The sequence below is a fragment of the Leptinotarsa decemlineata genome, unplaced genomic scaffold, assembly GCF_025532065.1.
Source record: "Leptinotarsa decemlineata unplaced genomic scaffold, Ldec_3_MD MMD2_tig00003335_RagTag_RagTag, whole genome shotgun sequence".
Taxonomy (NCBI): domain Eukaryota; kingdom Metazoa; phylum Arthropoda; class Insecta; order Coleoptera; family Chrysomelidae; genus Leptinotarsa; species Leptinotarsa decemlineata.
In genome coordinates, this window is record NW_027412587.1 from 1,202,580 (window position 1) to 1,229,323 (window position 26,744).

General features: G+C 34.5%; 1 protein-coding gene across 1 annotated transcript; it reads right to left on the reverse strand.

Annotated features, from left to right (window-relative positions):
• Positions 1–1,134: 1,134 nt before the first annotated feature.
• On the reverse strand, positions 1,135–26,507 carry LOC111511836 (myosin light chain alkali). The gene is made up of 6 exons (XM_074177911.1): positions 26,378–26,507; positions 14,508–14,535; positions 14,316–14,453; positions 7,553–7,723; positions 7,407–7,493; positions 1,135–1,284 (listed from the first exon to the last, which is right to left on the reverse strand). Exons 1-6 carry the CDS (start codon positions 26,378–26,380, stop codon positions 1,226–1,228), a joined length of 486 nt encoding a protein of 161 aa, XP_074034012.1. The 5' UTR covers positions 26,381–26,507; the 3' UTR covers positions 1,135–1,225.
• Between the last annotated feature and the right edge of the window lie 237 nt (positions 26,508–26,744).

Here is a 26,744-nt window from a genome sequence, read left to right on the forward strand (position 1 = left end):
CACCTGAGTATACGCTGCTATGAATAAGCCCTCGTTGAAGCTGTGTCGACTGATGCTCTTACTTTCTATACCGGTTGGGAGAAATTTGAGCCAATGAATAGAGTAAGAGTTACAAAGAAGATAAAATGTAGACGAAGTTGTGGAACCTATTCTCATAATGTTGAGAAATCCGAGCAGGTCTTCTTAAAGACTGTTATATTTTCTGTCCCCACCATAACATTGAATTTTCATATGAGATCCTGTGACTATTTTTCGGGACCGAAGACCGTCGATTTTTGGATTTTCTTCATGACGTTTCGCTGACACAAGTGGATAGCTTCTTCAGAGGTTTATACAGTCTGAGTTATCTTCGATGGCTGGATATTATGGCTGCGTAAAGCGCATTTATGTTGACTCAGGTAGTTTGGTGTGCCAATACCTGTATCTGGATTAGATAAATTGTCGACTTTTTTCAACCTGCCGTCAAGCTGCATATTATTCTTGAACTTATACTGGGATTCCATGTTCAGTTGAGGTTCACAGCTTCTTTTCTGTTGCTCCTTCATGCTCCTTAGGCTTTGTTCCATGGGAGCATCTGTAATTCGTGTAATTCAATGTTCATGTGGGAGTAGTTGTTTCGTGGGGACTTTTTCTAAAAGTAACTCCTATGCATGATCTACACATCTTTGTAGTTTTTTAACTTGATTGCTTTTATCCTTCCTTCGAAAGTTTCCCAAAGATTTGTTTGAATATGTAATGTTAGTGTTGTACTATTGTTTGTTTGTTTACGAACTCCTAGAAAACTTTTGTCAGTAAAACTGTTTGAAAAGTCAATAAACTGAAATATACTACTGAGCCAGATGTTTCTTCATTCACGGGCACAATAAAATATGTTATACGAGTATCCAATTTGATTAATGTTGTAATCTACTGATTCAAGAAAAACTATCAACAGTACCACTTCACAATCCTATCAGCAGATTCTAAGGAAATCATACCAAACCACTACTGAGTAAATAAACACAGTTATTTGACTCCATCACATCCGGTTCATGAAAGTTCAATTTAAATGATGTGTTAAATTAATTGGGTTTTTATAGAGCGTCTAAATAAACAAATATTATTTATAAATGATAGGAAACAAATACTGCCAGGCAGTGTATATCTGTTTATTTGTTATTTTCAAGCAGCGTTATGTAGCATATTCACAAGCACAGGCAGCATTATCAAAAGAGTAATTACTGGTTCACTTCTTCTTCTGTGGTTTCAATGGAGGGTCCAATTCGCACATTCTTCTCAGGAAAGCTGAAAATATACATGGGTCATGTAAGACACTCGAATAATTTAGAATTTCTCTAGAGTGATTCACAAAATTTCATATGATATTTTGCAGCATTTATGACTGAATAAAAAATAACATTTCAGGCTTCTGAACTGGCGAGGAGTTTTGAAAGTGATCTAACCAGAATCACTCAGTTTTCAAAGTTATATTTCCAAAAAAAATAGGATTGATTTAAAAAACCAAACTAACTAACCAAACTATTCAATTGAATGCATTGATTACATTCCATTGAAACTGTGAATATAATTCAAATCATAACTATTGACCAGGAATCCCATCTCACTAAAACACTCAGGGGGATGAAAATAAATTGTGATGTGAATAAAAAAACTAATATGGAAAATCTTGATAAATATCTATTATAAAGCAATTTATCACTGTTCAACCTTTGATGTATCTATAATGTAAACCCGAAGAGGTTTCGATAAATTATGATGACCACAAATAGAAAAAGCAGCCAACAATTGACATTTGAAACATATAATATATACAGGTTACATAATATGCAACTTGATTATTTTCACTAAAATGGTTTGTGGTAACTCTTATTGGAAAGCAGACAGGTGGTTACCTCGTTCACAGGCAGATGAGGCGATGACAAACCTGTTGTTGTTGTCTACTCCTACTTAGTTCAAGGAATTCTATTTTCAAGTATCGGAAATCATCGACTTTATGTTGGTGATATACACTGCCTTGCACTGACGAGTGGCCAAACAGCCCGAAACCGGTCTGAAAGTGTGTTCCAATAATTTAAAATCTATTGCGGCAGTTGTATCGCCAATAGCATATGCAGGAATACCTTCAGTGAAGAATCCTGCACTGACACCTGTCGGATATAATCCAACGCCCTTCGTGGTATTAGCCAGAGGTGTAGTTGTTTTCTGATAGGTGTCAGTCCATTAACCTACTGTATAGGGAGTTGAGACTGGCTTGAACGAATTGTTTTTTTAGATGATTTGATTTATAGCCAGTCTTCAATTATACCCACTGACTATATGTGAGAAGTCAATTTTATTTTCAAAAAATATTTGTAGGTTGTTCCTCTGCGAGGGGTGGATATTACAATCAATATCAAATAGGAAAGGTACCAAATGACATATCACTTCAATAAGGTTTCTAATTCCCTTTCCAATGGTATTATGATTTACTCATAAGACTTTTTCCGTGCTTAGAGTATAAGTTATAAAGTTACTATTTGCCTTCAGTAGAAATGAAGTAATTGAATAGTTATATCTTGATCTTAGTTCCTTTGCGTTCATCAAGCGGTAGCAGAATTGCAGATACAGCTTTATTTTTTGTTACTTTCTCTACCTTTGAAATATTTTGAAGCAGCCAGTAGCGGAGAAAATTCAATAAATTCAATTAACATTCAGTTTTACTTCAATATATTCAATAACGAATTGAGATGATTTTTATTCAAGGAATGGAAAAGTTGGAAAGTGGTCAAAGAAAATCAGACCTTCAAGTGAGTCATAGATATGTTCTTGATTTCGTGGCAAAGTTTCCTTAAACTAGTTCAGGATTACATGTAGAAAAAAATTAAACTTGGAATCCTAAATGAAGATGTTCGAGTGGAGGTTATACAAATATTTGTTGCAGAGCCCACCAGTTCCTCACAAATAGTAACAGAACAACATTTGCTACTGTTAAAAATGTACCAAAATACATAATTTTCATTGCCATAAAATGTAGTTTCTTTTAGAGTTGTATGAAAATGGTTCTGATAAAACCATGTATCACCTAGTTAGTATCATCCCTAATATCCTGCCAAAAATCTGTTTTATCGATTTTTAAACATTGTACCACTAAAGTAGTGAAAGCCCATGAATATTTCAAGAAAGGCGTAAACACAGAGAATCAAAAATAGGGCAGATTCAATTAGAAATACCATTATCGGTTCTCAATTGCTTTTAAGGTGGTCCGTTGCGAAGCCACGTTTCAACATCGACCTAAGAACGAAATTTGTCCTCTAGCTTTCACTGCAAACCAACTAGATGAATTTATGATCCAACATCGCTGTTTCGACCCGCCGTATTATCATCAATGGTGCTATGCAAAACCACCCATCTGTTTTAACAAGGACAAGCCTGAAAGTAGGGATGATATATTTCCTTGCGAAGACGTTGCGAAGCTAAGCTTCGACATTGAACGCCGAACGGCATTCGGCTTTTGTCTTTCACTGTAAGGCAACTATGAACTCATGATCAAACACCAAACAGCGCTGTTCCGACCCGCCAAAACTTCATCGATGATGCTAGGCTGAACCATCCGTCTGTCCCAAAATGAAAACAAGCCTGAAAATGAAACCGATGACATCTCTCCCTGCGAAAACACCATCTGTGGGATCGAAACAAGACTCAATCCTTCACCATAAGAGTTAAACGAAGCTTCCAAAGCGGTCCGTTGCAAATCCAAACTTTGACATCGCCCGCCGAACGACATTTGTCGACTGTCTTTCACTGCGAAGCAACTAGTGGAGACAGAAATCAAAAAACAAAACATACGTCTTCCAATACCAGGTAGCGCTGTTTCGACCAATCATAAGTCTCATCAGTGATGTTTCTGTCAATCACATAAATGGAGACTTCGTAGTCAAAGTAGCAGAGTCAAAAAAAGAGTATTTTAATTTCAATGTACTTTGAGTTTTACTACACTCACCACTTTGTCGAATTATTAGAAAATTTAACACATTTTTAGATTTTTTATGGTTCGAAGACGTGGAGAGAACTACTTTTCTATCTCAAAAATAAGTTAAAGAAAAGATAATAGCCAAGGAACCAGTAATTTGTATCCTCATCTTTTTATTCTGAATGTAATATGATTACAATAGGCTTGAACATTTTTGAGTAATTGATAAAAAACAATCATTTGTTAATAACTGACACGGTTAATGACAAAATAAAACAAGTTAAAACAAACAGATTTTGCGAATTTTTTTCATGAAATTCGATAAAAATCACTTCTCGAAATTGAAATAATCACTCATCTATAGGGTATTTTATTTTAAATTTGCAGATCGATACCTAGTTTTAATTATGATAACCTGAAAAGATATTCACAAAATGAGTTGTTACTTGCTTGATGTTTTCTCACAAAAATTTCAATTCATTATACATTCGATTTTGAATCGTGATTTTCATTTTCATAACTGATACACACTTACATCGAAATGTGCATTTTCATTCGGATGGCCAGCATCCAAATTCAATCTTTGACAATATTTACAAAATCAATATTCGAAGATCTTCAACAAATTACTGATTTGGGCAAAAAATTATAAATATACTGAAACACAAAATGAATCTTTGAGCATATTGGATATGTGACAAATTACAATGTTGACACATTCATAAACTAATGAATTCGTTACCAGCCGCAGAGTGTTCGTGTATCTCAAATAGTGCAAACTAATATTAGAAACAGAAAATACTTGTTTGTTTGTAACTGATAAACTAAAAAAGTGCTCAACAAATTGTCAGTTCACCTATAGAAAGGTACATTGTAATTCTATAATATGTGATTATTATTATCATATTTTCCAGAAAATTAGAGTTCCCTACCAAAATTGCAATCATTTACTTCAAGATTGAGTTGCCTACAAAAGGCAACGATTTGGAGTGTGCGATAGAGAAAGTCTTTCATATTTGTGATTTAAGTATTCTTTTGTTCCCATAGATGGCGTTTTGGCAAAAGAAGAAAGGAAATAGGAATGCATCTCCACTTCTCATTTTTTAAAGATAGCAGATCGAAACAGGTGCTGGATGATGCATGCAGCGCTTTTTATCTCTGATATCAATCACAAACTATCCCATTACCAGATCTAGAGCTCTTGGCAGAAAAATATCTAATCAGTGACCCATTATTGATTTTTTTTGAGTGAAAAGTTTGTGAAAAATATTAGTTTACACAGACATTGAATGTCATGTTACTTCTTCGACACCTCCACTGACATCTGTTGGATATAATCCAACGCCCTTCGTAGTATTAGCCATGGAAGTAGTTATTTCCTGCTAGGTGTCATTCCATTAACCTACAGTGTAGGTGAGTTGAGATAGGCCTGAACGAATCGTTTTTTTATATAATTATATGATTCACAGGCAGTCTTCAAGTATGCCCCCTTACTATATGTAAATGTCTTGTCTTGGATATATGATGGAATTGGCCGATACTTCATGAAACTCCATAACTAACGTATTCAAAAAACACTTCATTTTGAGACAGTTTTACAAAAACGCAGCAAGTGTTTCGCCATACAATGGCTTCTTCGGTCGTGTCTTCACTTTTTTTAAAGATAAATACAAGCACAACAGGAAAATCCTTAAGGTGCTCTAACAGCAGAGCCTGTGCGAAAGTAGCGATCACATTAGATTTGAATTGGTGGAGATTAAATCCCTTTGGAAAAACTTCCTCAAGAAAATTATTCCACATAAACGCAGTTCTCCAGATGAAAGAGTTCTTGAACAGTGAATTTCGAGGTGTACTGAGGTGAACATTAAAATGATGAGCAGCCACAGTCTGTCGCGTATTTCTGATACGTACCGCTCTTGGTGGAATCAGATGTGCCAAGTCACTTGAACACTTCCCGTGAAAGTATCTATAGAAGAGAGACAAATCTCCAATCTTTCTTTGATGCTCCAGGCTATCAAGGTTGCACGTGATGTGCAACTCCAATCAGGCGGATAACTCTTTTCTGGGTGGAATCCAGCAACTTCAGGGTATGTTTGGGGCAGAGCTCCATACATGGAAACAATACTCCAAAGAAGGTCTTATCTAGCTTTATAAAGCATCAAAAGTTGCTGAGGTGTGTACAGTTTTCTGGTTTGGAACAGTGTTCCAAGCTTTGGAAAAGCAGCCTTTGCAATTCCAGCGACATGATTGTGTCATGACATATTGGTCTCCATTTTAACCCCCAACAAACTTATCGAACTAGAAAGCGGAATTGTCTGACGTGACATTATTATATCCGGTTCGAAGACATTTATCTTCTGCCACAAACACCCGATGCCTGGGTGTTTGTGGCATTGAATTGAACCTGGTTACTTTCACCCCAATTCGAAATCACTTCTAGATCCTCATTGCGATATGCAACCTCCTGCTGTAGGTGAAGATGTGCCTCCGTAGCTGATGTCCTGGAATCCAAATGGAACTACGAGACAAGTGCGCTGTCGTCAGCAAAGCGGTATATTGGATTCTTGATTTTTCCAATAAGTCGATGATATACAATAAAAAGAGGGTGAGAGACAATATGGATCCCTGGGGAACAACAACGTTGATGGTGAAATTATTCGAGAAATATCCATCGACGGCTACTTGCAGGAAACGTTCTTTCAGAAAGTTGCAGAGCCATATACAGAAATGATACGACAAACCATAGCATTGAAGTTTTGTCAGCATACCACATACGGTCCAAGGCCTTAAAAATATCGAGCGCAACAGCTCTTGATTCCCCATGTTTCTCGATTGCGTTATTCCAAATATGGGTGAAGCCATATTGATAATCGATCAAAATGTTGAAGCCCTCCGAATATGTGAGGATATGGTGGTTTACGACTTTCTCTATGATTTTTGATATCACTGACAGCAAAGCGACTGGTCTATAGTTATTTGGAAGATTTTTCTTGCCCTTTTTGGGAATAGGCTGAACGTGAGCAATCTTTCAACAAGAAGGAAAAACCCTTTTTTGTGAGACAGATTGAAAGGACTGCAAAATAATGGTGCGAGTTCATTTGCGCACTTTTTAAGTACGATGACGGGTACTTCATCAGGACCAGACGCCTTGTTGATATTGAGCTGTTTCAAAATTCGCCTTACTAGACGCTGTCGGAAAGTATTTTCCGGCATTATGGATTCTAACTTTATTCTACATATTCAATGCTTAATATACCTCATTTTACAATTTGAAGTACCTCAAAGTTTTTGTAAAACTGTTTAGTGAAAATTTCACAATTAAGTAATTTTTCAATACGTTAATCATGTTTTGGACCTACCAAAACTCAAGCTTGGGTTTGAAAACCCAATTTGCGATCCAACAATATTGCATGCAACAATATTGTGCTCTTTCTTATTTAAGACATTAGGTACTTACGAATGTATGGTATTTCACCATCATCGTTCTCTTCATCTAAGCAGTCTTCAAATAGTTCTTCCACTTGTGCGTCTGTCAATTTTTCACCTATAATAACAAAATAAGATGTGCAAAAACAATTTTACGAATTATCACTGCATAGTTACCTAATGTTAATAATGAATGGTTCAGTTCACCAGCTTGCATAAAACCATTTTCATTCTTGTCATACAACTTGAGACATTCTATGAAATCCTCATAACATCCGTAGTCCTTGATTCCCTTCCTTAACTGTACCACGATGGGTATTAGCTCATCCAATTTGAATTTCTTCTCTCCTATGAAAGATATAATTCAATGAAGAGTGTTTTTTGATAATATGCTACTAATATTGTCATCATCATGTCGAATAACTTAATCCGGAAAATATATTTTAATCTGAAGGGTTCAACCTACAAAGTACAGGGTGCTAAAGTTTTGAGAAAACATTGTTTCATGATCACTTTGGTATGACTCTCTGCACTGAGTTACTCTGAATAGCCACTGCTTTCTTTCATAATAAGACCTATGGTTGGTCAAAAACGCGCTATCAGGTGTTGAATCACAAATTAATTTAATTGCCTTTCAGTGACAGCTACAGTGAAAGTCAAAGGACGAATCTGGTTTGGTGGTCGATGTCGAAGCTTTGCTTTGCAACGGACTGCCTTGTGGAGCCTCATTTATCCTTGATATTCGGAGATTGAGTCTTCTGTAGATCTCCTGAATAACGTCTTGGTAAGAAAATATGTTATTACTTTTTCTTAGTAAGGCTTGTCCTCTAGCCTAGCACTACCGATAAGATCTATCGCAAAACAGGGCTGTCTAGACTCGGATCGTCAATGTTCTGGGCTCTTGTTTCAGAGGGGTTGTCTTGCAACAGACGACAAATCACGTTCACTGGTCGTTGTGTAAGTTTGACTTTGCAACGACCGCCTTTGAGATCCCCATTTATCTTTCTATCCCATGAATGCGGTCCTTGTAGGGGAGAGATGTCATCGTCGTTCCTTATTTAATCAAAACTCGGAATACGGTAATACAATTCAAATTTTCATGAAGAAAAAAGAGCCCAATTGAACAACCACCGTATATTCTAGGCCACAACGTTAATGGAAACTGCTCCTGGTGGCGAGATTCCACAAATGCCTGTGGCTGTTCTTTTTTTCTTTTAAAATTTCAGCACCCTGTACTTTTAAAGTTAAGAACTTGACTACATGTATTCGTATCAAATTTTTTTTTTCAATATGGACCCAAAAAACCCTCAAAATCACTTACAAGTTCGTTTTTGGATTCATAGATAACAAGAAAAGATATGATGGTGTCATTTAGTCTCAGTTGGAGATAGAAGATTACACATTTATCTCAAATCAGTCCAATTTGTTATTGCCTTATTATACTACCATCACAAATCCATTCCTTATATATATATATATATATATATATATATATATATATATATATATATATATATATATATATGTCTCTCATAATGATATCGTGAGCAGTAAGTCGGTTAATTTGTTTGACGGTAACTATTGAACAGTAGGAAACACGGATTTCAGCTCTTTTGCTCTGAGAAATTCACGAAAACAATCGCAATATTCAAAATTCCATTTTTGGGTTAATCTTGTCGCAGACATATTGAAAATCGGATTACACTCTGACCCAGAGATTTTCAAAGGGCTAACAGAATAAGTTCATAGCTGGCAAGTTATGTTTCTATTATTAATAATAATAATAATAACAATGTTTATTTACCAGCAATAGAAAGAATTTCCAAATACATCGTATGCAATTTCAGATAGAATACAATAAAAACAAATCAATCTATTGCTCGCCCTAGATAATGGGTAATAAACATTGAGATAACCTTATAAAATCCTAAAGTTGTGCATGGGAATTTTCTACTTATTGTAATTATGTAATATTCGAACAGTATTTTATTGTGAATATTTACAATATTTTCAGAAAAAGTGAATAACAATGAGAGGAGAAGCAAAAACTCAGTTCATTTCTACTGTGATGGAAGTAGAAACTTGTATAACTTATTTGTTATCAATTATATCTAAGATGATTTTGTGATCAACACTAAGGAGATACCTTATGAATATATTTTCTATTAATGGTATCGAATTGACTTTCATTAGATTATTTTTTTACATATCGTTTAGAGAGTTATAGAATCTATTAGCTAAGAAAATTAAACATCGTTGTCCCACCGATTCTTTTGGCGCCTGTAACTGTACCAATATTTTTGTTTTGTTTCTTGTAGTATAACTATGCTTTAACTGTTGAAGGGTGTATTTATTTTTACCTATGAAAATTGTTGTAGGGTAAGTATAACTTGGCGGGTTGACTGTCCTTGTTCATATTTCACTGCCTGAACCACTGTGCATGCTGTTTTTGGCTTGGGATGTGGGGGTTGAGCAAACCAGCCATCGGATGTCTGCTTCCACGTAGCCCCGCTGGATACGGGAATGACAGAATCCTACTTGTGGTTCTGATATTCCCTAACTGAATGGCATCCCAACGATGGCTTAATCCTAAGGTGTGTGTATCCGTACCGAGGGAATGAATGACACTGAGCTTATAAGCTGTCTCTACGGAACCTTCGAGATACCTGGCGCCCTCTCGTCGTAGCATCGCCTTGTCAAGGTAATGCGCCTTGTCACGACTGTGTCGTAATTGTCCTTCTTGGGACTTTTATGGACAGAGTAAACTTTAAAATTATTTTTTACGCTGAGTCTACAGAGGAGATGAATGTCGAGCTTACGACTCCAATTGATCTCCCTGTAAATTTAGATCAGGAGCGAGTCTCAGAGGAGATGGATGTCGAGCTTACGACTGACCAACTGACCTCTCTGTAAATTTAGATCAGGAGCCAGAGCTTCTCAACTATCCAACTCCTGATCCAATAACTGAACTTAAAAAAAAGGTTTGGTGGTACAGCCAGAAAACGACCGAGTCGTCTCCTCAAGAGCGGGGTACCTTATGAAACCGCCTTGAACCAAATTATTGAGCAGCCTACGCATAATCTGTCTCAGGTGGAGGAACAAACCCCCTATGAACAAACGTTTGCGCTCAAGTGATGATTCACCAAAACCAGAGGCGAAAAAGTCCTGCACGGTTGAATCTAAGGCATCGTCAGATATAGCTGACGTGCAAAAATCCTCATAAGGAAAGGTTGTCGCGGGTATCAAGGTAGAAATTTTGCACCTTTACTATCCGACTACCTCATTAACGATGAAACAGTAGAAGCATATACTTTGTGCCTGCGCCGCTGGGAACCGAATCAGGTTTTTAGAGTTCGGCAGAGTCGTACTCTTACCATCTAACCTGAAAAACCAAATACGTATATCTGCACTATCTCAAGTATTTGAACATGGGTATTAAGAACATAACCCCAGCTAAGGATACCATATCGCAGTCGTGACTCCACAAGGAAACGAGTATCTAATATTATTTTGAAGCGTTTTAATCTATATAACATTGGTGTCAAACTTTTATTTATTCCATCGATATGATGGTTCCATCTTGAATAACAATCGATTGCAACTTTTAGATATCGGGCTTTTTCTACTTGTTTGATGGTAATCTGTTGATTAATTTTCCTCAATGTGAGTTCTTTGAATGTAGGTAAGTTGGTTCTGTAACTGTATAAATAAAAAGTTTTCTCAAAATTTACGGTAAGTAACTTATGGTCAAACCAATCGACATTATTTCACAGATAGTTTTCCATTTTTATTTTCAGACTCTCCCAGGTTTCTGCAGTGTATAGAATGGCAGTGTCATCAGCGAAGCTCACTATTTGACCTGTAGTTTCATGGATGGTAAGTGAACTATTTATATATAATGAAAAAAGTTGTGGTTCTAGCACTATACCTTGTGGTACTCCATATTTTTCAAATTAAACTTCATTATTATATTTTTAAATAACTGTAGCATAATTTTTGTTCATATAACCATAATTGTATATCATATACTTCTTATATTTTAATGATATGAACTGAAATTTATTTCCCTACCATTTTGTCATAAAACTATTTAATTCAGATATCTTTTTAATTTCCATAGTAACATCTGGTTTAAGACGACAATCTCTAATATACTGGTTCATTGAAATGAAATATTTTATATTGCTTCTACTTATAGCCAGCAACACCTTCCTTTGATGGTATCTGCTCATATTACTATTATTATCATTATCCGAAATGGTTACGATGATCGGTCGCCCTGATCGAAGCCCCGAAACATTCGGAGGGCGCATCAGCACCATCAATCATTGACCACTTCCCACAACATGACCTAAGTGATCATTGGATCCGAGAGTCATGTTCCCCAAGCATATTATGCAATTTATCAAGAATGACAGCCTTCTGCATTTTTATGGCCAAGATTCCTGCCTAACTGCGGGAAACTGATATGACCCTGACATACGTGAGTAGAGAGGGAATTAGTCCACCAAAGACTGCAATAAACAGATAAAATCTGTGGAGCTCGAAAAAAAACTGATATTTCATCTGTTTTTCTTCTTCTTTTCGGACAATATTCGTTCAGATGAGGCGACATCTCCTTGTCAAATATCGTTTTACCTGATGGTAAAATATCAGGCTTATCAGCTTGTTTCAGCCTGAGGATGGTTACAATCATCATCATTATCAAAGGTTGCACCGGTCGGATCCTGTCTCCGAAACTGCAAACATTCAGAGGGCGGCATATGCGGGACCACTCCCCATACCGATAGGTGATTGAACATAAAATTATGCATAAAGGAATTATATTGAAAGAGGTTCATTTTTGGGGAAAATAATTTTTGGCCTTTACTTGTATATGAAAGTAACTTATATGAATGATCTATACATCTTTGTTAGGAGTTGATTTTGAACATAATTTCTTTCTTACTTCCTTCGGAAGCTCCCTACTACTTTTGTATAGTTTCATCTGCTACTGAGTATTTTGTTCTCTGTAATCGTGACTCTGGCCGTGTAAGCCTACGTTGGATTGAAAATATTCTTCTTGAGATTATATCTTTGAGATGAAATTTCGTTTTGATTTAAAAATGACTTTTATTTTTAAGCATCTATTCACGTTTTGTTGAAATACATACCACCAAAAAATTACATTCATGTGCATCATTCAGATGACAGTCATTCATACACAGGGTGTCAAATTGAAAACTTTTCAGGTAAACAATATGAGGAATTGAAAATGGACGTCAAATTTATTGTCAAGGAAGACGCTTTCAAGGACTATTAGTAGCCCTCGTGATTCAACACCCTAGGAGGGGTAGATGTTACCTTTAGAATTTTAAATGCGAAAAAAGGTCGAGTATTACATCATTTTAATTAGCGTACAATTCTGCTTCCAATGATTCCCTGAGTTGTTATTTTTTATGAGCATTTTTCGAAAAGCAGCGTTCTAAATTCACACATGTAATTAGAATCTGCCTGTTCTGAGATGCAACCTTTCAATAAAAATGGTTAGAAGAGTAGGTGACACCGTTCCAACCCTTGAATGACATGAATGAATATATTACGCGTGGGATTTTTTATTTGTTGGTTATTGCTCTTTTACAAAATAAAATTCAACTTGCGAGAAAGATATTTCAAACATAAAATCTACGGTTATCTTATAAACTGTTCGAAATGTCGCCCATTTTTATCTAAACAGTAATAAAGTCTGTTTTCGAACTCTCCTCTAACATTACGAAAAACTTCACACCCCCTTTCCCATTTAAAATTCTAAGGGTAACATCTACCCCTCCTAGGGAGTTGGACGACGCGGGCTACAAATAGTCCTTGAAAGTGTCCCCCTTGACAATAGAATTGGCCTGTTTTTTCGAATCCTCATATTGTTTACTGGTAGGAAGATATTAAGAGTGGGAAGTTTTCAAATTGACACTCTGTATATGTAGTATGTTGATGAGAAATTGAAATGATCTGTCAATATGGATTTTTAGTGATGCTAGTTTCGATCCAATTATCATTAAAGTATTGCATGTACGACATTCAAAAATCATTTGCTAATTTACATCCTCAAAATTTTCAATAATCAATTTACAAATGTTTCATGTGAAACGTATTTAAAATACATCGTTTTTTTTAATACTCTTACAATCTTGAGATTGATTAGCATCTGGCATCCCAACAAAAATGTTATTCAAATGGCGTTTCTGAAAGTATTCTTTTCAAGCCGTTTCATGAGAAATCATTTTTCAAATGATGTCTTCCATGTAGACTACAAATGACGTCTTTTCAAATTACTCTCATCCATGTTTCATTGATAATATAATTGTAATAAATTGTATTTCATTTGCAAATTGGATTGGAAATAATCGTATGATTATATATTCCATCCACCAAGAAGGTGAATGTTCAGTAATACGTTGATATATTTACTGACGTCCTACAAAAACCATCAATTGGCTCAAAGGCAAAGTTCACTGGGAAGAAACCAAATGTGCATTTCAGTTGATTAAAATAGTATTAGAAAAAGTATTTAAAAATGAACAGTAAAAGTGAATTCGCAAAAAAAAAGGCGAATACAATCTAAATTTAGCAGAATTTGCACGTCATTTTTGTGTGAGAAAGCTGAAAGATGAGTACCCTCAGAGTAGCATATCAACCAATTCAAGCTGAATCCAAGTATTTCATACTTGTTTCGTAAAATGAAATATCAAGTCAATATGAAATAAAATATTCAGTTCGTTTCAAGATATTCATATCATGCTAATTCGGTTAGTGAAATGGGCGTCAGAACAAGTTTTTCAGTTCTGGTGGCATTATTTTATCTCAGATATTATAATTCTATCTTCCGACTATGGAAATGTTTGACAAATTCAAAAACATGTTGAAAAATATTACTATACATATATAAACTTAAGATTTTCCTTACCTTCTTTCTTTGTTAAACCCACTTTTTCTAGAATTTCTAGACTAGGATTCAGTCCCATGCAATAAACAAATTTTCCTAAAAGCGTCCCATCCAAGGTTTTATCGTTATCACCAAAAACTTCGATACAAAATTCTGCCGCTGTAAAAATTTAACGAATAATATAAGAGATATTTAAGGTGATCAAGAACTTACTCTCTATTTCATGAGGCTTCAACTCCGTCTGTAAAAAATAAATATGATTAATTCCTTCATTTATGAATATAATAGGTTTTTTCTGGTTCTACGAAATTCAGGTTCTAGGACGTCAGGATCATGCGCAGTTGCTAAAGAGCGTTCTGGTTCATTGAGGATAAGTTCGGATTGATCAATCCTCTGTTCTGGTTTCGACTGCGAAATGATCCTGAACTGTCTTGAACTTGAACTGTCCTGAATCGTACTTGCTCTCGAGACTGAACTGTTGAGAACTGTTCCCGTTGCCCATGCGCATTCATGTGAACATTTTTTTGGACTATTTTCTAGGATTTTTTATTTATTTGATCTAAATAATTGATGAGTGAGGTTAGATAACGTTTGAAATGACTTCAAGGATACGCTACATAACAAAATGGACATGATCAACAGTATTTTCTCGTCTTCATCTCTACATATATACGATAGGTGTCACAGTGGTCTCCTCAAAATGCGTTGTGGTTTAACCAAGTGTCCGAGACTATTTCGGACTGTTTGAGATTTTTTGTTTGTACGCATAATGTCTTGCGCAGTTTCCAAACAGTTTTGGAAGTTAGAACCAAAAAAAACCTAATGATATGAGCCTGGAAACTATATATTTTTCCCAAATTCATTGAAAAGAGAGACGACATCAACTCTAATGAGTATTCAAAAAAACATAACTTATTTTAGACATTTCAGTTATCACCCGAAGACGATTGTGGATACTAACAATCGAAACGGTGAAGTAACTGTTAGGAATCACACGTTAAAAGGTAAGACCTCGTTAGTCCTTAGCTCGCACAAGTTTCTCAACTTCTGAGAGTTATCGTTCGTATGGGGGTGACAGTTGATTAACGGAAAAACAGATTTCAAACAGATTTTTAAACTTGGTTTGGAATCTTTCAATTTTATATTTTTAATTTCCATTTCTTGTTAATAATTTTTTAATATTTCAGCTTGTGTTAATAGTTCAATTTTTTTATTTGTTTTTTTTTTGGGTGTTGCTTGTATATTATTTCATTGTAATGAAATTGTATTTTTAGCCTATCTTTTTAATTTTTTTACACAATATTTCAGGGATTTCAAATCAATTTATCTCATATTAGACAATGGAAGTCCGAATAGATGCACTACGATACATTGTCAACCACCTTCAAACAAATGGTACCTTCAGTTGTTTGAGCATGTATTAGATATTTCTGAAGAAGCTATTATTTAGTGGAATACATTTATGCTATGTTTATGAAATTCATACAATATTGGTATTTTTCAATATATTTTATCAAGGATACCTATCAAGTATATTCCAAGTTCAATAAAATTATTTAATTTTTTGTATTTCTTTTCGAAAGCATAATGACATTTTGGTATTATGTAGTTTAAGCGGTGGGTCGAAAATAAGGGGATCTATTCGCAGAAGGTCGGGAGGAAATGAAATTTGGTGGTACACCTAAGTTTGCGACCTCGGTGGCTTGCCGCTCGAGGGATGGGGAGATGAAAACTCTGCATCGCGATGCTTTAAGAGGAAATTGAGCTTTGTGGTAAGTCCTATCAAAAAAAATTCAAATGAAATATGTACAGGATAAAATCGTGCATAATTTTGAATTCAATGTTTTTTTGTCTACAACCAATAGTTTCCGCTGTACGACGAGTCAAAGTTGGGGGGTTAGTTTGCAATGTTCAACAGAATGAGAATTTCAGCGCGAATTAAAACGAAGGTCGCTATGAAACAATAATGTAATATTTTTCTTCTAAAATAGTTATGATTTCTGAGTCAGATGTCCGATTTGATTGAAGATGTGGATTCATTAATTTTGCAGAATGTCATCGAAGTTGCTCCATCTTTTTCCTCCGTATTCGTTGTTGGAGAATATGTAGATTTGCTTGTCTTGTTGACTCTTAGAGTCAGAAAGATCCCGAATCTTTATTTACGCAAGCCGGGTAGAGGGAAAAGAAAGGATTTGTTCTATTCACCTCAAAGTTTACAATATAGCGATGCTGTAGAGAAAAATATGTTATTTTTGCCTGCCTTCAATGGATGTGATACTACATCGGCGTTGTTCAGTCAAGGCAAAATTCGATTCCTCAAAACTTTGGAAAAAACCCAATATTAACAGATGCGATTCAGGTATTTGTCGACCCCAATGCTGAATTAACGGAAGTCATTGCCGCTGGCGAACTATTTATGTTGAGGCAGTGCAGGAAGCGAACATAGTAAGTTGGACTCTCTGCGATATACGAATTTTGTACGAGCCGTCTCAAAAAATGCATTCAAATTATCGGCGATGCCACCAACATCTGACTCGTCCAATATCATTCATTGCGTACTTATTGTCAAGTACAGAGATGACGGGGAGTTCAAAAACTTCCAGAAGATCATGGATGGCTCAAAATAACCACAGGACTGGACGCAGTACGCATGACAAAGGAACCAGCTCCAGATGTTTTACTTAAAAGCATCTCGTGCAGATGCATAAAAGGTTGTGGATTTGCTTGTGGTTGCAGTAAGATGGGATTGAAATGTTTGATTATTTGTTTACATTGTACTGGGATGTCCTGCGAAAACACTCCGTACCAGATTGCGTTAGACGACGACAATGCAGAAGATGCCACAATCGTCCTGGATCAGTTACAGGACAATGAGGACCAAACATACAACGCCGAATTTGATGAATAAACCCAAATATCGACTGTGGATTAGGCTTCTTGAGGATACCACGTTGAAGGGTGGTGTGGAAATGAGTTGAAAATAATACTTTTTTTCTGTGACGGGAAAAAAGTTTGACATTTTATCTCTGATGACGGGTAACAAAATGTCAATTTTAAATTACTTTTTTCCCCGGAAAAAAGTGAGTACCCACTTTTTTCACGGATATATATATATATATATATATATATATATATATATATATATATATATATATATATATATATACGGCTTTTCATGATGAGCGTTAATTAGCCGTTTCTGGCAAACTATTCAACGGATCAACCTGAAAATTCCACAGTTTACATAAGTCAATATGATCTACACGCCTAAAACATTTTAAACGAAGCGGCGTTGTCGCTTCTACTATAAAGTAGCGGCTTCTTTGATTTTTCAAATGAAACACCCCGTATATAATATCATATTATGATTAATTATCACTTTGTCAACAAATTCATATACTATTTCCCTATACCTATCTATTACCGTTTAGAAGATAGAAATTAATTTCGATATTTTTTTTACCAGTAAAACAGATTTCGTTTGATGTTTCTCAATTAGCCACAGATAATACAATGAAAAGATAATTATTAAAATACTCCTCAACCATCGAATGAAACTTCTCTTCAAACAATAGTTTTATTAACGCTGAAACACGAACTGAAAATAATAAACCCATAAATTAATGAGTTAATTTAATCGTCAGTGTATTTCAGAATATGTTCAAACACATCTCCACCTCTACTCAAACAAACATGTAATCTCTTCAAAAGATTGTCATGTGTAGCGCTTCTGGAGTCAAACTTTCGAAAGCAGTTGTAACTCTCGATTTCATATCTTCCATTGTTGTTATTGGAGTAGAGTAAACCATATTTTTAATGAAACCCCACATGAAATAATCTAATGGATTGCCATCTGGTGTTCTAGGAGGCCAACGAAAAGGTCCATTATTACCAATCCATCTGTCTTCGAAGATTTCGGTTAAAGCTTCGCTGACTAAATGAGAATTATGGGGTGGAGCACCATCCATTTGGTACCATACACGTTCTCTTCCAGGTCTATTATTTAAAATCATTTGAATTCCATTCCTCAGTAAATCTTCATATTTTGATGCATTCAAATTATCATCATAAAACTCGATATAAAAAATTGACTTATGGCACAAAATACATTGAATTGCCATCTTTCTTGAAAACCCCTTTGGCAGGCAACATGGGGATTTTCTGGCGCCCAATAATGACTGTTGTGTCTATTGAAAACTCCATTTTTTGTGAACTTGGCCTCATCTGTCCATATGATATTGTCAAGGAAATGTTCATCCTCTTGAGTCTTGACAAGTAACCATTCAAAGAATTCCACTCTACGAGGTAAATCAGTCTCTTTCAAATGTTGGACACAGTAGAACTTATAGGGATGCCATTTATGCTTATTAAGAATTCGACAAATTGTCACGTAGGGTATACCTATCTCCCTTTCAGCCTCGTGCAGAGAAGCATTTGGAAATGCATGAAAGTATCCCAAAACTGTTATACCATTGTCATCATCATCCACTTTAGTCTTCTTACGAATGATTTTTGGACGAAAGGTTCCATTCAAGCTACAGTTTTTTAGTAGTTGATTTATCACATTATTATTCGGCTTCGGAAGTTGTGGATATCTTTCATGAAATACTCGGCATGTTCTACTTGCAATTCTGTTGCACTCACCATAAATTATTAATAAATTCAAGAAATCTTCATTACTGTAACCTAATCTTGAAATTATTCTATTATAATTGGTAGCTATTACAATCAGTCAAAACCACCAACGAAAGTCTGATGTTAAATAATTGGTTTATTTATTTTTCCAAAGCACACTATTAAAAAATAATAATGTGTACTGTTGTACGTTAGAGACCAATACCTCAATGTATACAAATTGTAACTTTTTCTAAGGTAGGCACATACCAATTTCGAATTGACTGATCTGAGACAGTTAAAAAAACTGGATCAAAAAGAAATATTACTAAGTATAAAAAAAAATGTTGAATATCCAAAATAAGTGATGAATTCAAAAAAACGAGCAAGAAAACCACGTCAGTTTCCGTTTGAAACAGTTTATCTCGAAAACGGTTCAAAATAGAAATAGTATTATCTGAACAAAGTTAATCTAAAATTGGATGTAGAGCTCAAAAATGTTGAAATATACAGGGTGTTCCATTTGAAAAAATTGAGTTCCACTCATTTTTTCATGAGATCAAAGTATCTGCATTTTTTGAAGTCCCTGTATGAGGCAAATGAAAATATGACTCGGAGTGAAGATCCTCATAGTATCACTCCACTCCATTTCAAATTTGATCGTTTTAGTGCAAGAGAGTTCAAGATTATCAGCATTTACAAATGTTCATGTTTGGTAAAAAAAATATCGAAATTAATTTATATCTTCTAAACGGTAATAGATAGGTATAGGGAAATAGTATATGAATTCAATAAATCTAAAGCAAATGGAACTTCATACGTTCAAGCCAGTCTCTATATACCTACACAGTAGGTTTAATGGACTGACGCCTATCAGAAAACAACTACTCCCCTGGCTAATACCACGAAGGGCGTTGGATTATATCAGACAGGCGTCAGTGCAGGAATCTTCACAGAAAATGTCCTGCATATGCAATTGGCAATACAACTGAAAGAGTCGACCTTCAATTATGGAACGGGCACACTTGCAGACCGGTTTCGGGCTTATTAGCCACTCATCAGTGCAAGATAGTGACCATCATCGACCTAAAGTCAATGATATTCCACAATTGAAAGTCGGAATTATTTCAGAGTATTTCATTCCTCTTCCGAAGCTGGAGCGAACATCAAAAATGTCACTCCATCTAGTGGACGAGGTACTAACCAACTGCACATCCGTAATTTGCCCGATTCCTCTAAATAAGGAATAAAAACTTTCTTATTAGTCAATGGGCTATGCTTGAAGACTGGCAGTAAACAAATCTAAAGCAAATGGAACTTCATACGTTCAAGCCAGTCTCTATATACCTACACAGTAGGTTTAATGGACTGACGCCTATCAGAAAACAACTACTCCCCTGGCTAATACCACGAAGGGCGTTGGATTATATCAGACAGGCGTCCGTGCAGGAATCTTCACAGAAAATGTCCTGCATATGCAATTGGCAATACAACTGAAAGAGTCGACCTTCAATTATGGAACGGGCACACTTGCACTTGCACTGACGCCTGTCTGATATAATCCAACGCCCTTCGTGGTATTAGCCAGGGGAGTAGTTGTTTTCTGATAGGCGTCAGTCCATTAAACCTACTGTGTAGGTATATAGAGACTGGCTTGAACGTATGAAGTTCCATTTGCTTTAGATTTGTTTACTGCCAGTCTTCAAGCATAGCCCATTGACTAATAAGAAAGTATATGAATTTGTTGACAAAGTGATAATAAATCATAATATGATATTATAAAAAAAAAAATATATATATATATATAAGTAAAGGTAGAAATTTAATTTTAGACTACAAAAGTTACATTTCCTTTATATCAAAATTACAATTATCAAATGTGCGTTGCATGAATGATGTGTTCCTTGAACTATTCGGTACAACAGTCGAATTTTCTTGTGTTGAAATTATATTTTTTCTGCCATGGACACAACTACCGTTGATGTACCTGGTCGCAAATCGGGTGTAGGTGTTATTTCAGCACTGTCAAACGTTCCAAATACTTTATTAGCTATTTCTGTCCGGTATGCTACCGATTCATCAACATACCCTTCAGCGACCGTTAATGACTTCCAACCGCCATGTTTCTTTAGTGTCATCAAGTCTCCCCCAGATTCAACTAAAAGTGAAGCAAACGATCTTCGAGATAAATGACCTGTATATGAATTGGCATTTTCAAGTTGAAGAAAATTAGCCACTGCTTCAGGTACCTTATAAAACTGATTGCTACCCACAACCTGATTGATACATTTTCCATTGCGATATGCATAAAACAGGCGGGATCCTTTGATGCTGCTGGACGAAAGGCTACGTACACTCGGTAAAATTTAATATATTCTTCAGTAACTACAAATTTCCTGTTTACATCATTCTTTGTTTGCTTGAGTTTTACAATTAATAACGTTCTCGAATCTTCAATATCATCTAATGTTACCTGGATGATTTCACGAATTCGACAACCTCCTGCAATCCCAAATACAACAACAACCTTGGCCATTAAATAAACTTCATCGGGAGCATTATTTAAGAAGTCACTAATATGTGTACCTACTAGTAAATATCGCAGCTTTCTTGGACTTTTAGAAATGTAATTGTTTGAAATATTTTGAAATGTCTACATTATTATTGGATTGCAACATACTTTTAATCATTGAATAATTCGACCACACTGTTGATGGCTTTTGTTGTTGTGCCAGTTCCGAAAAATAAGCCAATAACACCGTCTCCGAGAAAGAACTGCATGTCTTTTTCATCTTCCATTCCATGAATCTTAAATGCGCGGTTTCATGAATTTTCCGCGATTTAGCTGGCAATAATTTTTGTTACGCTACTTTTGCTGCTTTTACTAACTCCGGTGGAGTCAGAGAAAAGTCAGAATCAGACATTTTTCAAAATAACTACTGACCACAGTTTTTAAATCAAATCAGAGAATTAAATTGACTTATATTTGATTTTTCATTTATTGGTTTCCTAGCAACGCTATAAGTACAACAGCCTACCTGTTTAAAAGTTCAAATTTCACATCGATAATTTTCTGACTTTAACATATTGTAATAATATGTTTTTTCAATATTAAATCGTCGTTTTTTCCGTCACAGAAAAAAATTGTGTATTATACACGGGAAAAATACTAGATTTTAGCTCTCGGTTTTTTGCCTCCCTCCGCTTCGCGTCGACCTTAGATTCTGATAATTACAAAATGTTTATATCGGAGAATAGGAGCTTCAAAATATCATAGCATTTATTATATAGGGCCAAATATATCAAATTGGACATCTGCAGATTCAGAAATCATTACTCTTTCAGAAAAACAATATTACATGATTGTTTCACAGCGACCTTCGTTTTAATCCGTGCTGAAATTCTCATTTTGTTGAACATTGCAAATCAACCCCCCACTTTGACGCGTGATAGAGAGGAAACTGTTGGTCGTAGATGAAAAACGTGATGTTCAATATCATATATGATTTTATCCTGTATATATTTTATTTTAACTTTTTTTCGATTGGATTTATCACAAAACGTCGCGATGCAGAGTTTTTATCCCCCAACCCCTCGAGCGCCAACCCTCTGACGTCGCAAACTCAGGTGTACTATCAAGGAACCTATGTCTACCATTCCACCAAATTTCATCAATAAGTGAAATGACGCCATTAAATTTTGAAACAGATAAATGACAAACTCATAATTTTAATTATTGTACAGATTTGAAACAATCCAGCCACACTTCGCGGTTGAAAGTATTGATTGTTTTCTAATAGTAGTTGAATGTGCTGTTCATGTTTATTATGTAATCACAGATAAGAAACAAGGTCATTTAATATTATACATGAAATCTAGAAATATTGGTTATGGAGATAGAACACGATTACTGACGATGAATTTGCTAGCCTGTTTCAAAAATAATCCCGTTTTGCAGTATACAACGATTAATAAAACTGAAAATAAAATTAACTCTCTTTTTTGGATGCAGTAAATAGTGATATCAAATTGGACTTATTTAACTGAGTTCACAGAAAACCCACATACTTCGAGTCGATAAACAGACATCAATTATTCGAATATTGAATCCAACCACAGTAATTGATATCAGCTCAGAAATATTTTTTCTTTTGTTTTTCTTTCGTGTAATTCAATGTTTATATGGAAATAATTGCTTCGAGAGGACAATTCCTTCCAGTTTGTGTCTGAAAGTTACTTCTTCGCATGATGTAAACATCTTTGTAGAGAGTTTATTCTGAAATTGATTGTTTTCTTTTTATTTTGAAATATTTCCACATTGAAATGAGGAAATAGAAAGCCAAAACCTGTCTTTCCCAAAACTCCCTTTCTCTCCTAAAACTGTATCCCTTTCAATGTTAACAAGATTCCTATGGCCGATATTGAATAATTAAGCAACTAAACGTACTGCCATTAATAACACGAGATTCAACTAATTTGTGACGTAATTTAATGGATGAATTGAGTGCTTCATCTTGTAATATTATCGAGTTTGATGCTGAAAAGGTAATAGGACAAGTGTCCTATTCCGAAACATCGGATGTCAACCATTGAGGAGGACAGCGTTCTATGTAAGTAACATTTTCATATACTTTTTTATATACTATATCGAGTAGCAATCTTGTATATGATATCTGATTCAATTCCATAACGAATATTTGGAAAAACAAGTCGAATAGAGAAAAATGTTTTTTATATAATTCGATGTTCATCTAGAAATAGTTGTTCCAAAAAGTATTTTTCCGTAATTCAGTGTTTATATGAAAGTATTTGTTTCGAAGGGGCTTTTTCTTTCAGTTTGTGTCTGAAAGTTACTTCTTTGTATCTTTGTGAAGAGTTCATTCAGGAATTGATTGCTTTCTTCCTTCATTCGGAATATTTCCACCTTTTCTCGTATAAAGTTGAAGAAGTGGAAAGCCGAAAACTTTCCTTTCCAAAAATACCAATGAATTTCATAATGCCAAGTAACCTTGAAAAACATTCAAAAATATTTACTATTTCAGTTGGTTCATTCCAAAACATCAAGTACATTTTTTCAGAGGAAGAATGCATTACAAATGACGCCATATGATCAAAAAAATTATTTTGAGTGTCGTTTATATATTAATGTACTTTTTAAATTATATGTTATCTTTCACTCTTGGGATTTATAAAATTATATTCTATTTATAATTTTTAACATTCTCGTAATTGACTCTGCTACGGTAACCTCATTTAATTTTACTGAATTCTCTTTATGCTTATATCATATTGAATTTAAAAGAAACGACAAACTCTATAAATTTTCATAAAATAATGTTTAAATATTCGCCCACATTTTTTGTTTGGTTGGAATATTTGAAAATCGAATATTTTCACATCCTATGAGTTCCTTTACAAGAAATTCCTTTCTGTGATTCATTAAAATTCACAAAATTGTTGCCAAACTGCTACTCAGCAGAAAATACATGGATAACTGATACTTTCTCTCCAATATTAAAAAAAACATTCTTTATCAGTAGTTACGAATAAAGCAAGTTTTTGAGTAAAAGTTTATTCTTCATCTCATTTTTCAAGAACATAGAGTGTATCGAAAACTAAAATGAAATGAAACCAGCTTTTATGAGTCTTCTAGAAATTTTCAGCCACAGTATACTTATATACATCCAAAATTATTTTACTATTATATCTTTTTTTTTTGATAACAAACCTATTTTTTTAGGAAATTTAGTTCAAAAATAAAATTTTTATTTCATCAGTTCACACTTCCATTGTCTAATATAATATAAATTCATTTGAAATCTCTGAAAAAAAAAGATCAACCGAAAATAACACTTTTATTGAACAAAAAAATGAAAAATGGAAATATTAATAAAAGCTGAAAATTAAAAATATTATTAACAAATTTAATTTTCTACTTTTATTAATATTGTTTGATAAAATTGTTACTTTCGGTTAATCTTTTTAATTTATTTTTTCAGGGATTTCAAATCAATTTATATTATATCAGACAATGGAAGTCCGAACTGTTGAAATACACCACGAAACATTGTCAACCACCATCAAACAATAAAATTCTTGTCTCAACAATAACTAACAACCGGTCGATACTAATATGTACACTAATAAGCTGTTGTTTTTACAGATTGTTTTTACAAATGTGATTCTTTATCAGTAGTTACGAAGTTACGTTGTGAATAAAAGGTTATCCATCATCTCAAGAACATAGAGTATAACGAAAACTAAAATGAAATGAAACCAGCTTCTATGAGTCTTCTAGAAATTCTCAGTCTCAGTTTATATAGATCGAAGATAATTTTGCTTCATATCTATATTTTTTGAATGTTGGTAACGAACATCTTATTTTTAAGGAATTTTAGATTATAAATAAACATATTGTCTCAACAAAATCTGATAACTGGTCGATAGAAATATGTCCACTAATAAGATTAGTTACGAGTAAAGCAAGGTCCTGAGTAGAAGTTTATTCATCATCCCATTTTTCCAGAACATAGAGTATAACGAAAACTGAAATGAAATGAAACCAGCTTTCATAAGTCGCCTAGAAATTTTCAGTCTCTGTTTATATCGATCCAAAATGATTTTACTGTATTTATTTTTTGAATGTTGGTAACAAACATAATTTTTTCTTAAGAAATTGCAGGTCATAAATAAACATTGTAATAACTACTAAAAAGCTATTATTTTAACAGTGTACTGGTACAGTTACAGTTTACAGTTTTAGAAAAAAGGTTTTTAGCTTTTCCTTTCTCATTCAACAAAAAATACAAGAAAATATCACTACATAGATGTGTAATCATGTACATACCAACTTATTTGTATGACGTTGAAAGTTCCCACAATTTTAATTTATTGGTGGAGGAGAAGAATTTTTTTTATTTTCGTGAAAACGTTATTGATTTTTTCTTACCCAACGATATATTTATAATGAACCTGAAGTAGGTGAAGAAAAATACCTATATGATTGGGAAAGAAAGTTTTTCCTTCCTTCCGAAGAAAGGAAGGAAGACTCCCACATTTTTTTGTATCAAGATGGAGCAGTAGAAAGCCAAAAACTTTCTTTCCCAAAAATTAATCACTCCTAAAAATATAGCCTTTTTAATATGAACCTATATGATTATTTTGCAAAAATGGATAATTTATCGTATTCAAAAAGCACACTTCAATGTGAGATTTCCACTTCAAAGTTTACAAAACCGCGACACGTGTTTCGCTATAGGATATCATTTTCTGGCATCACAGTAGAGTGTGTTTCCTGATACGATATAATGGATTTTTATCAAGTATCGGTCAGTTTTATCATATTTTATGTTTAAAATAAATCTATGATTATCGACCATATTGAAATTATTCTTCATATACCATTCATATTCCGAAAAACACTAGTACAAATATATATTCTACAATCTAGGGTCTGAAAGCTTACATACCATATTGGACTAGGATGTTTCGTTGCAGTTTCTTGAGAAGATATGCACGAGTGAGACCCAGTTCTAAATACCCCAGAGGTTTTATATAGCGTATCTAATTTAAAATCTAATTTAAAACCTATCGAACATCGTTAGCATGTCAAACCCCATTGGCTGGACAAAACAGTCTATAAAAAAGTACCGGTGAATTCAATACCACTGCATTGCCTTAATTAAATTGACAACATTAATTAGCGTGCGTTGCCAAACTTATACGCAACAAATATCGCAAGCTCTCTAGGGGTTTTTGTACAAGGCTAAAAATGTCGTACTTTTTTACGAGACCTTCATATAATATATTCTTTATACGCAAAGGAAGGGGCTAGCT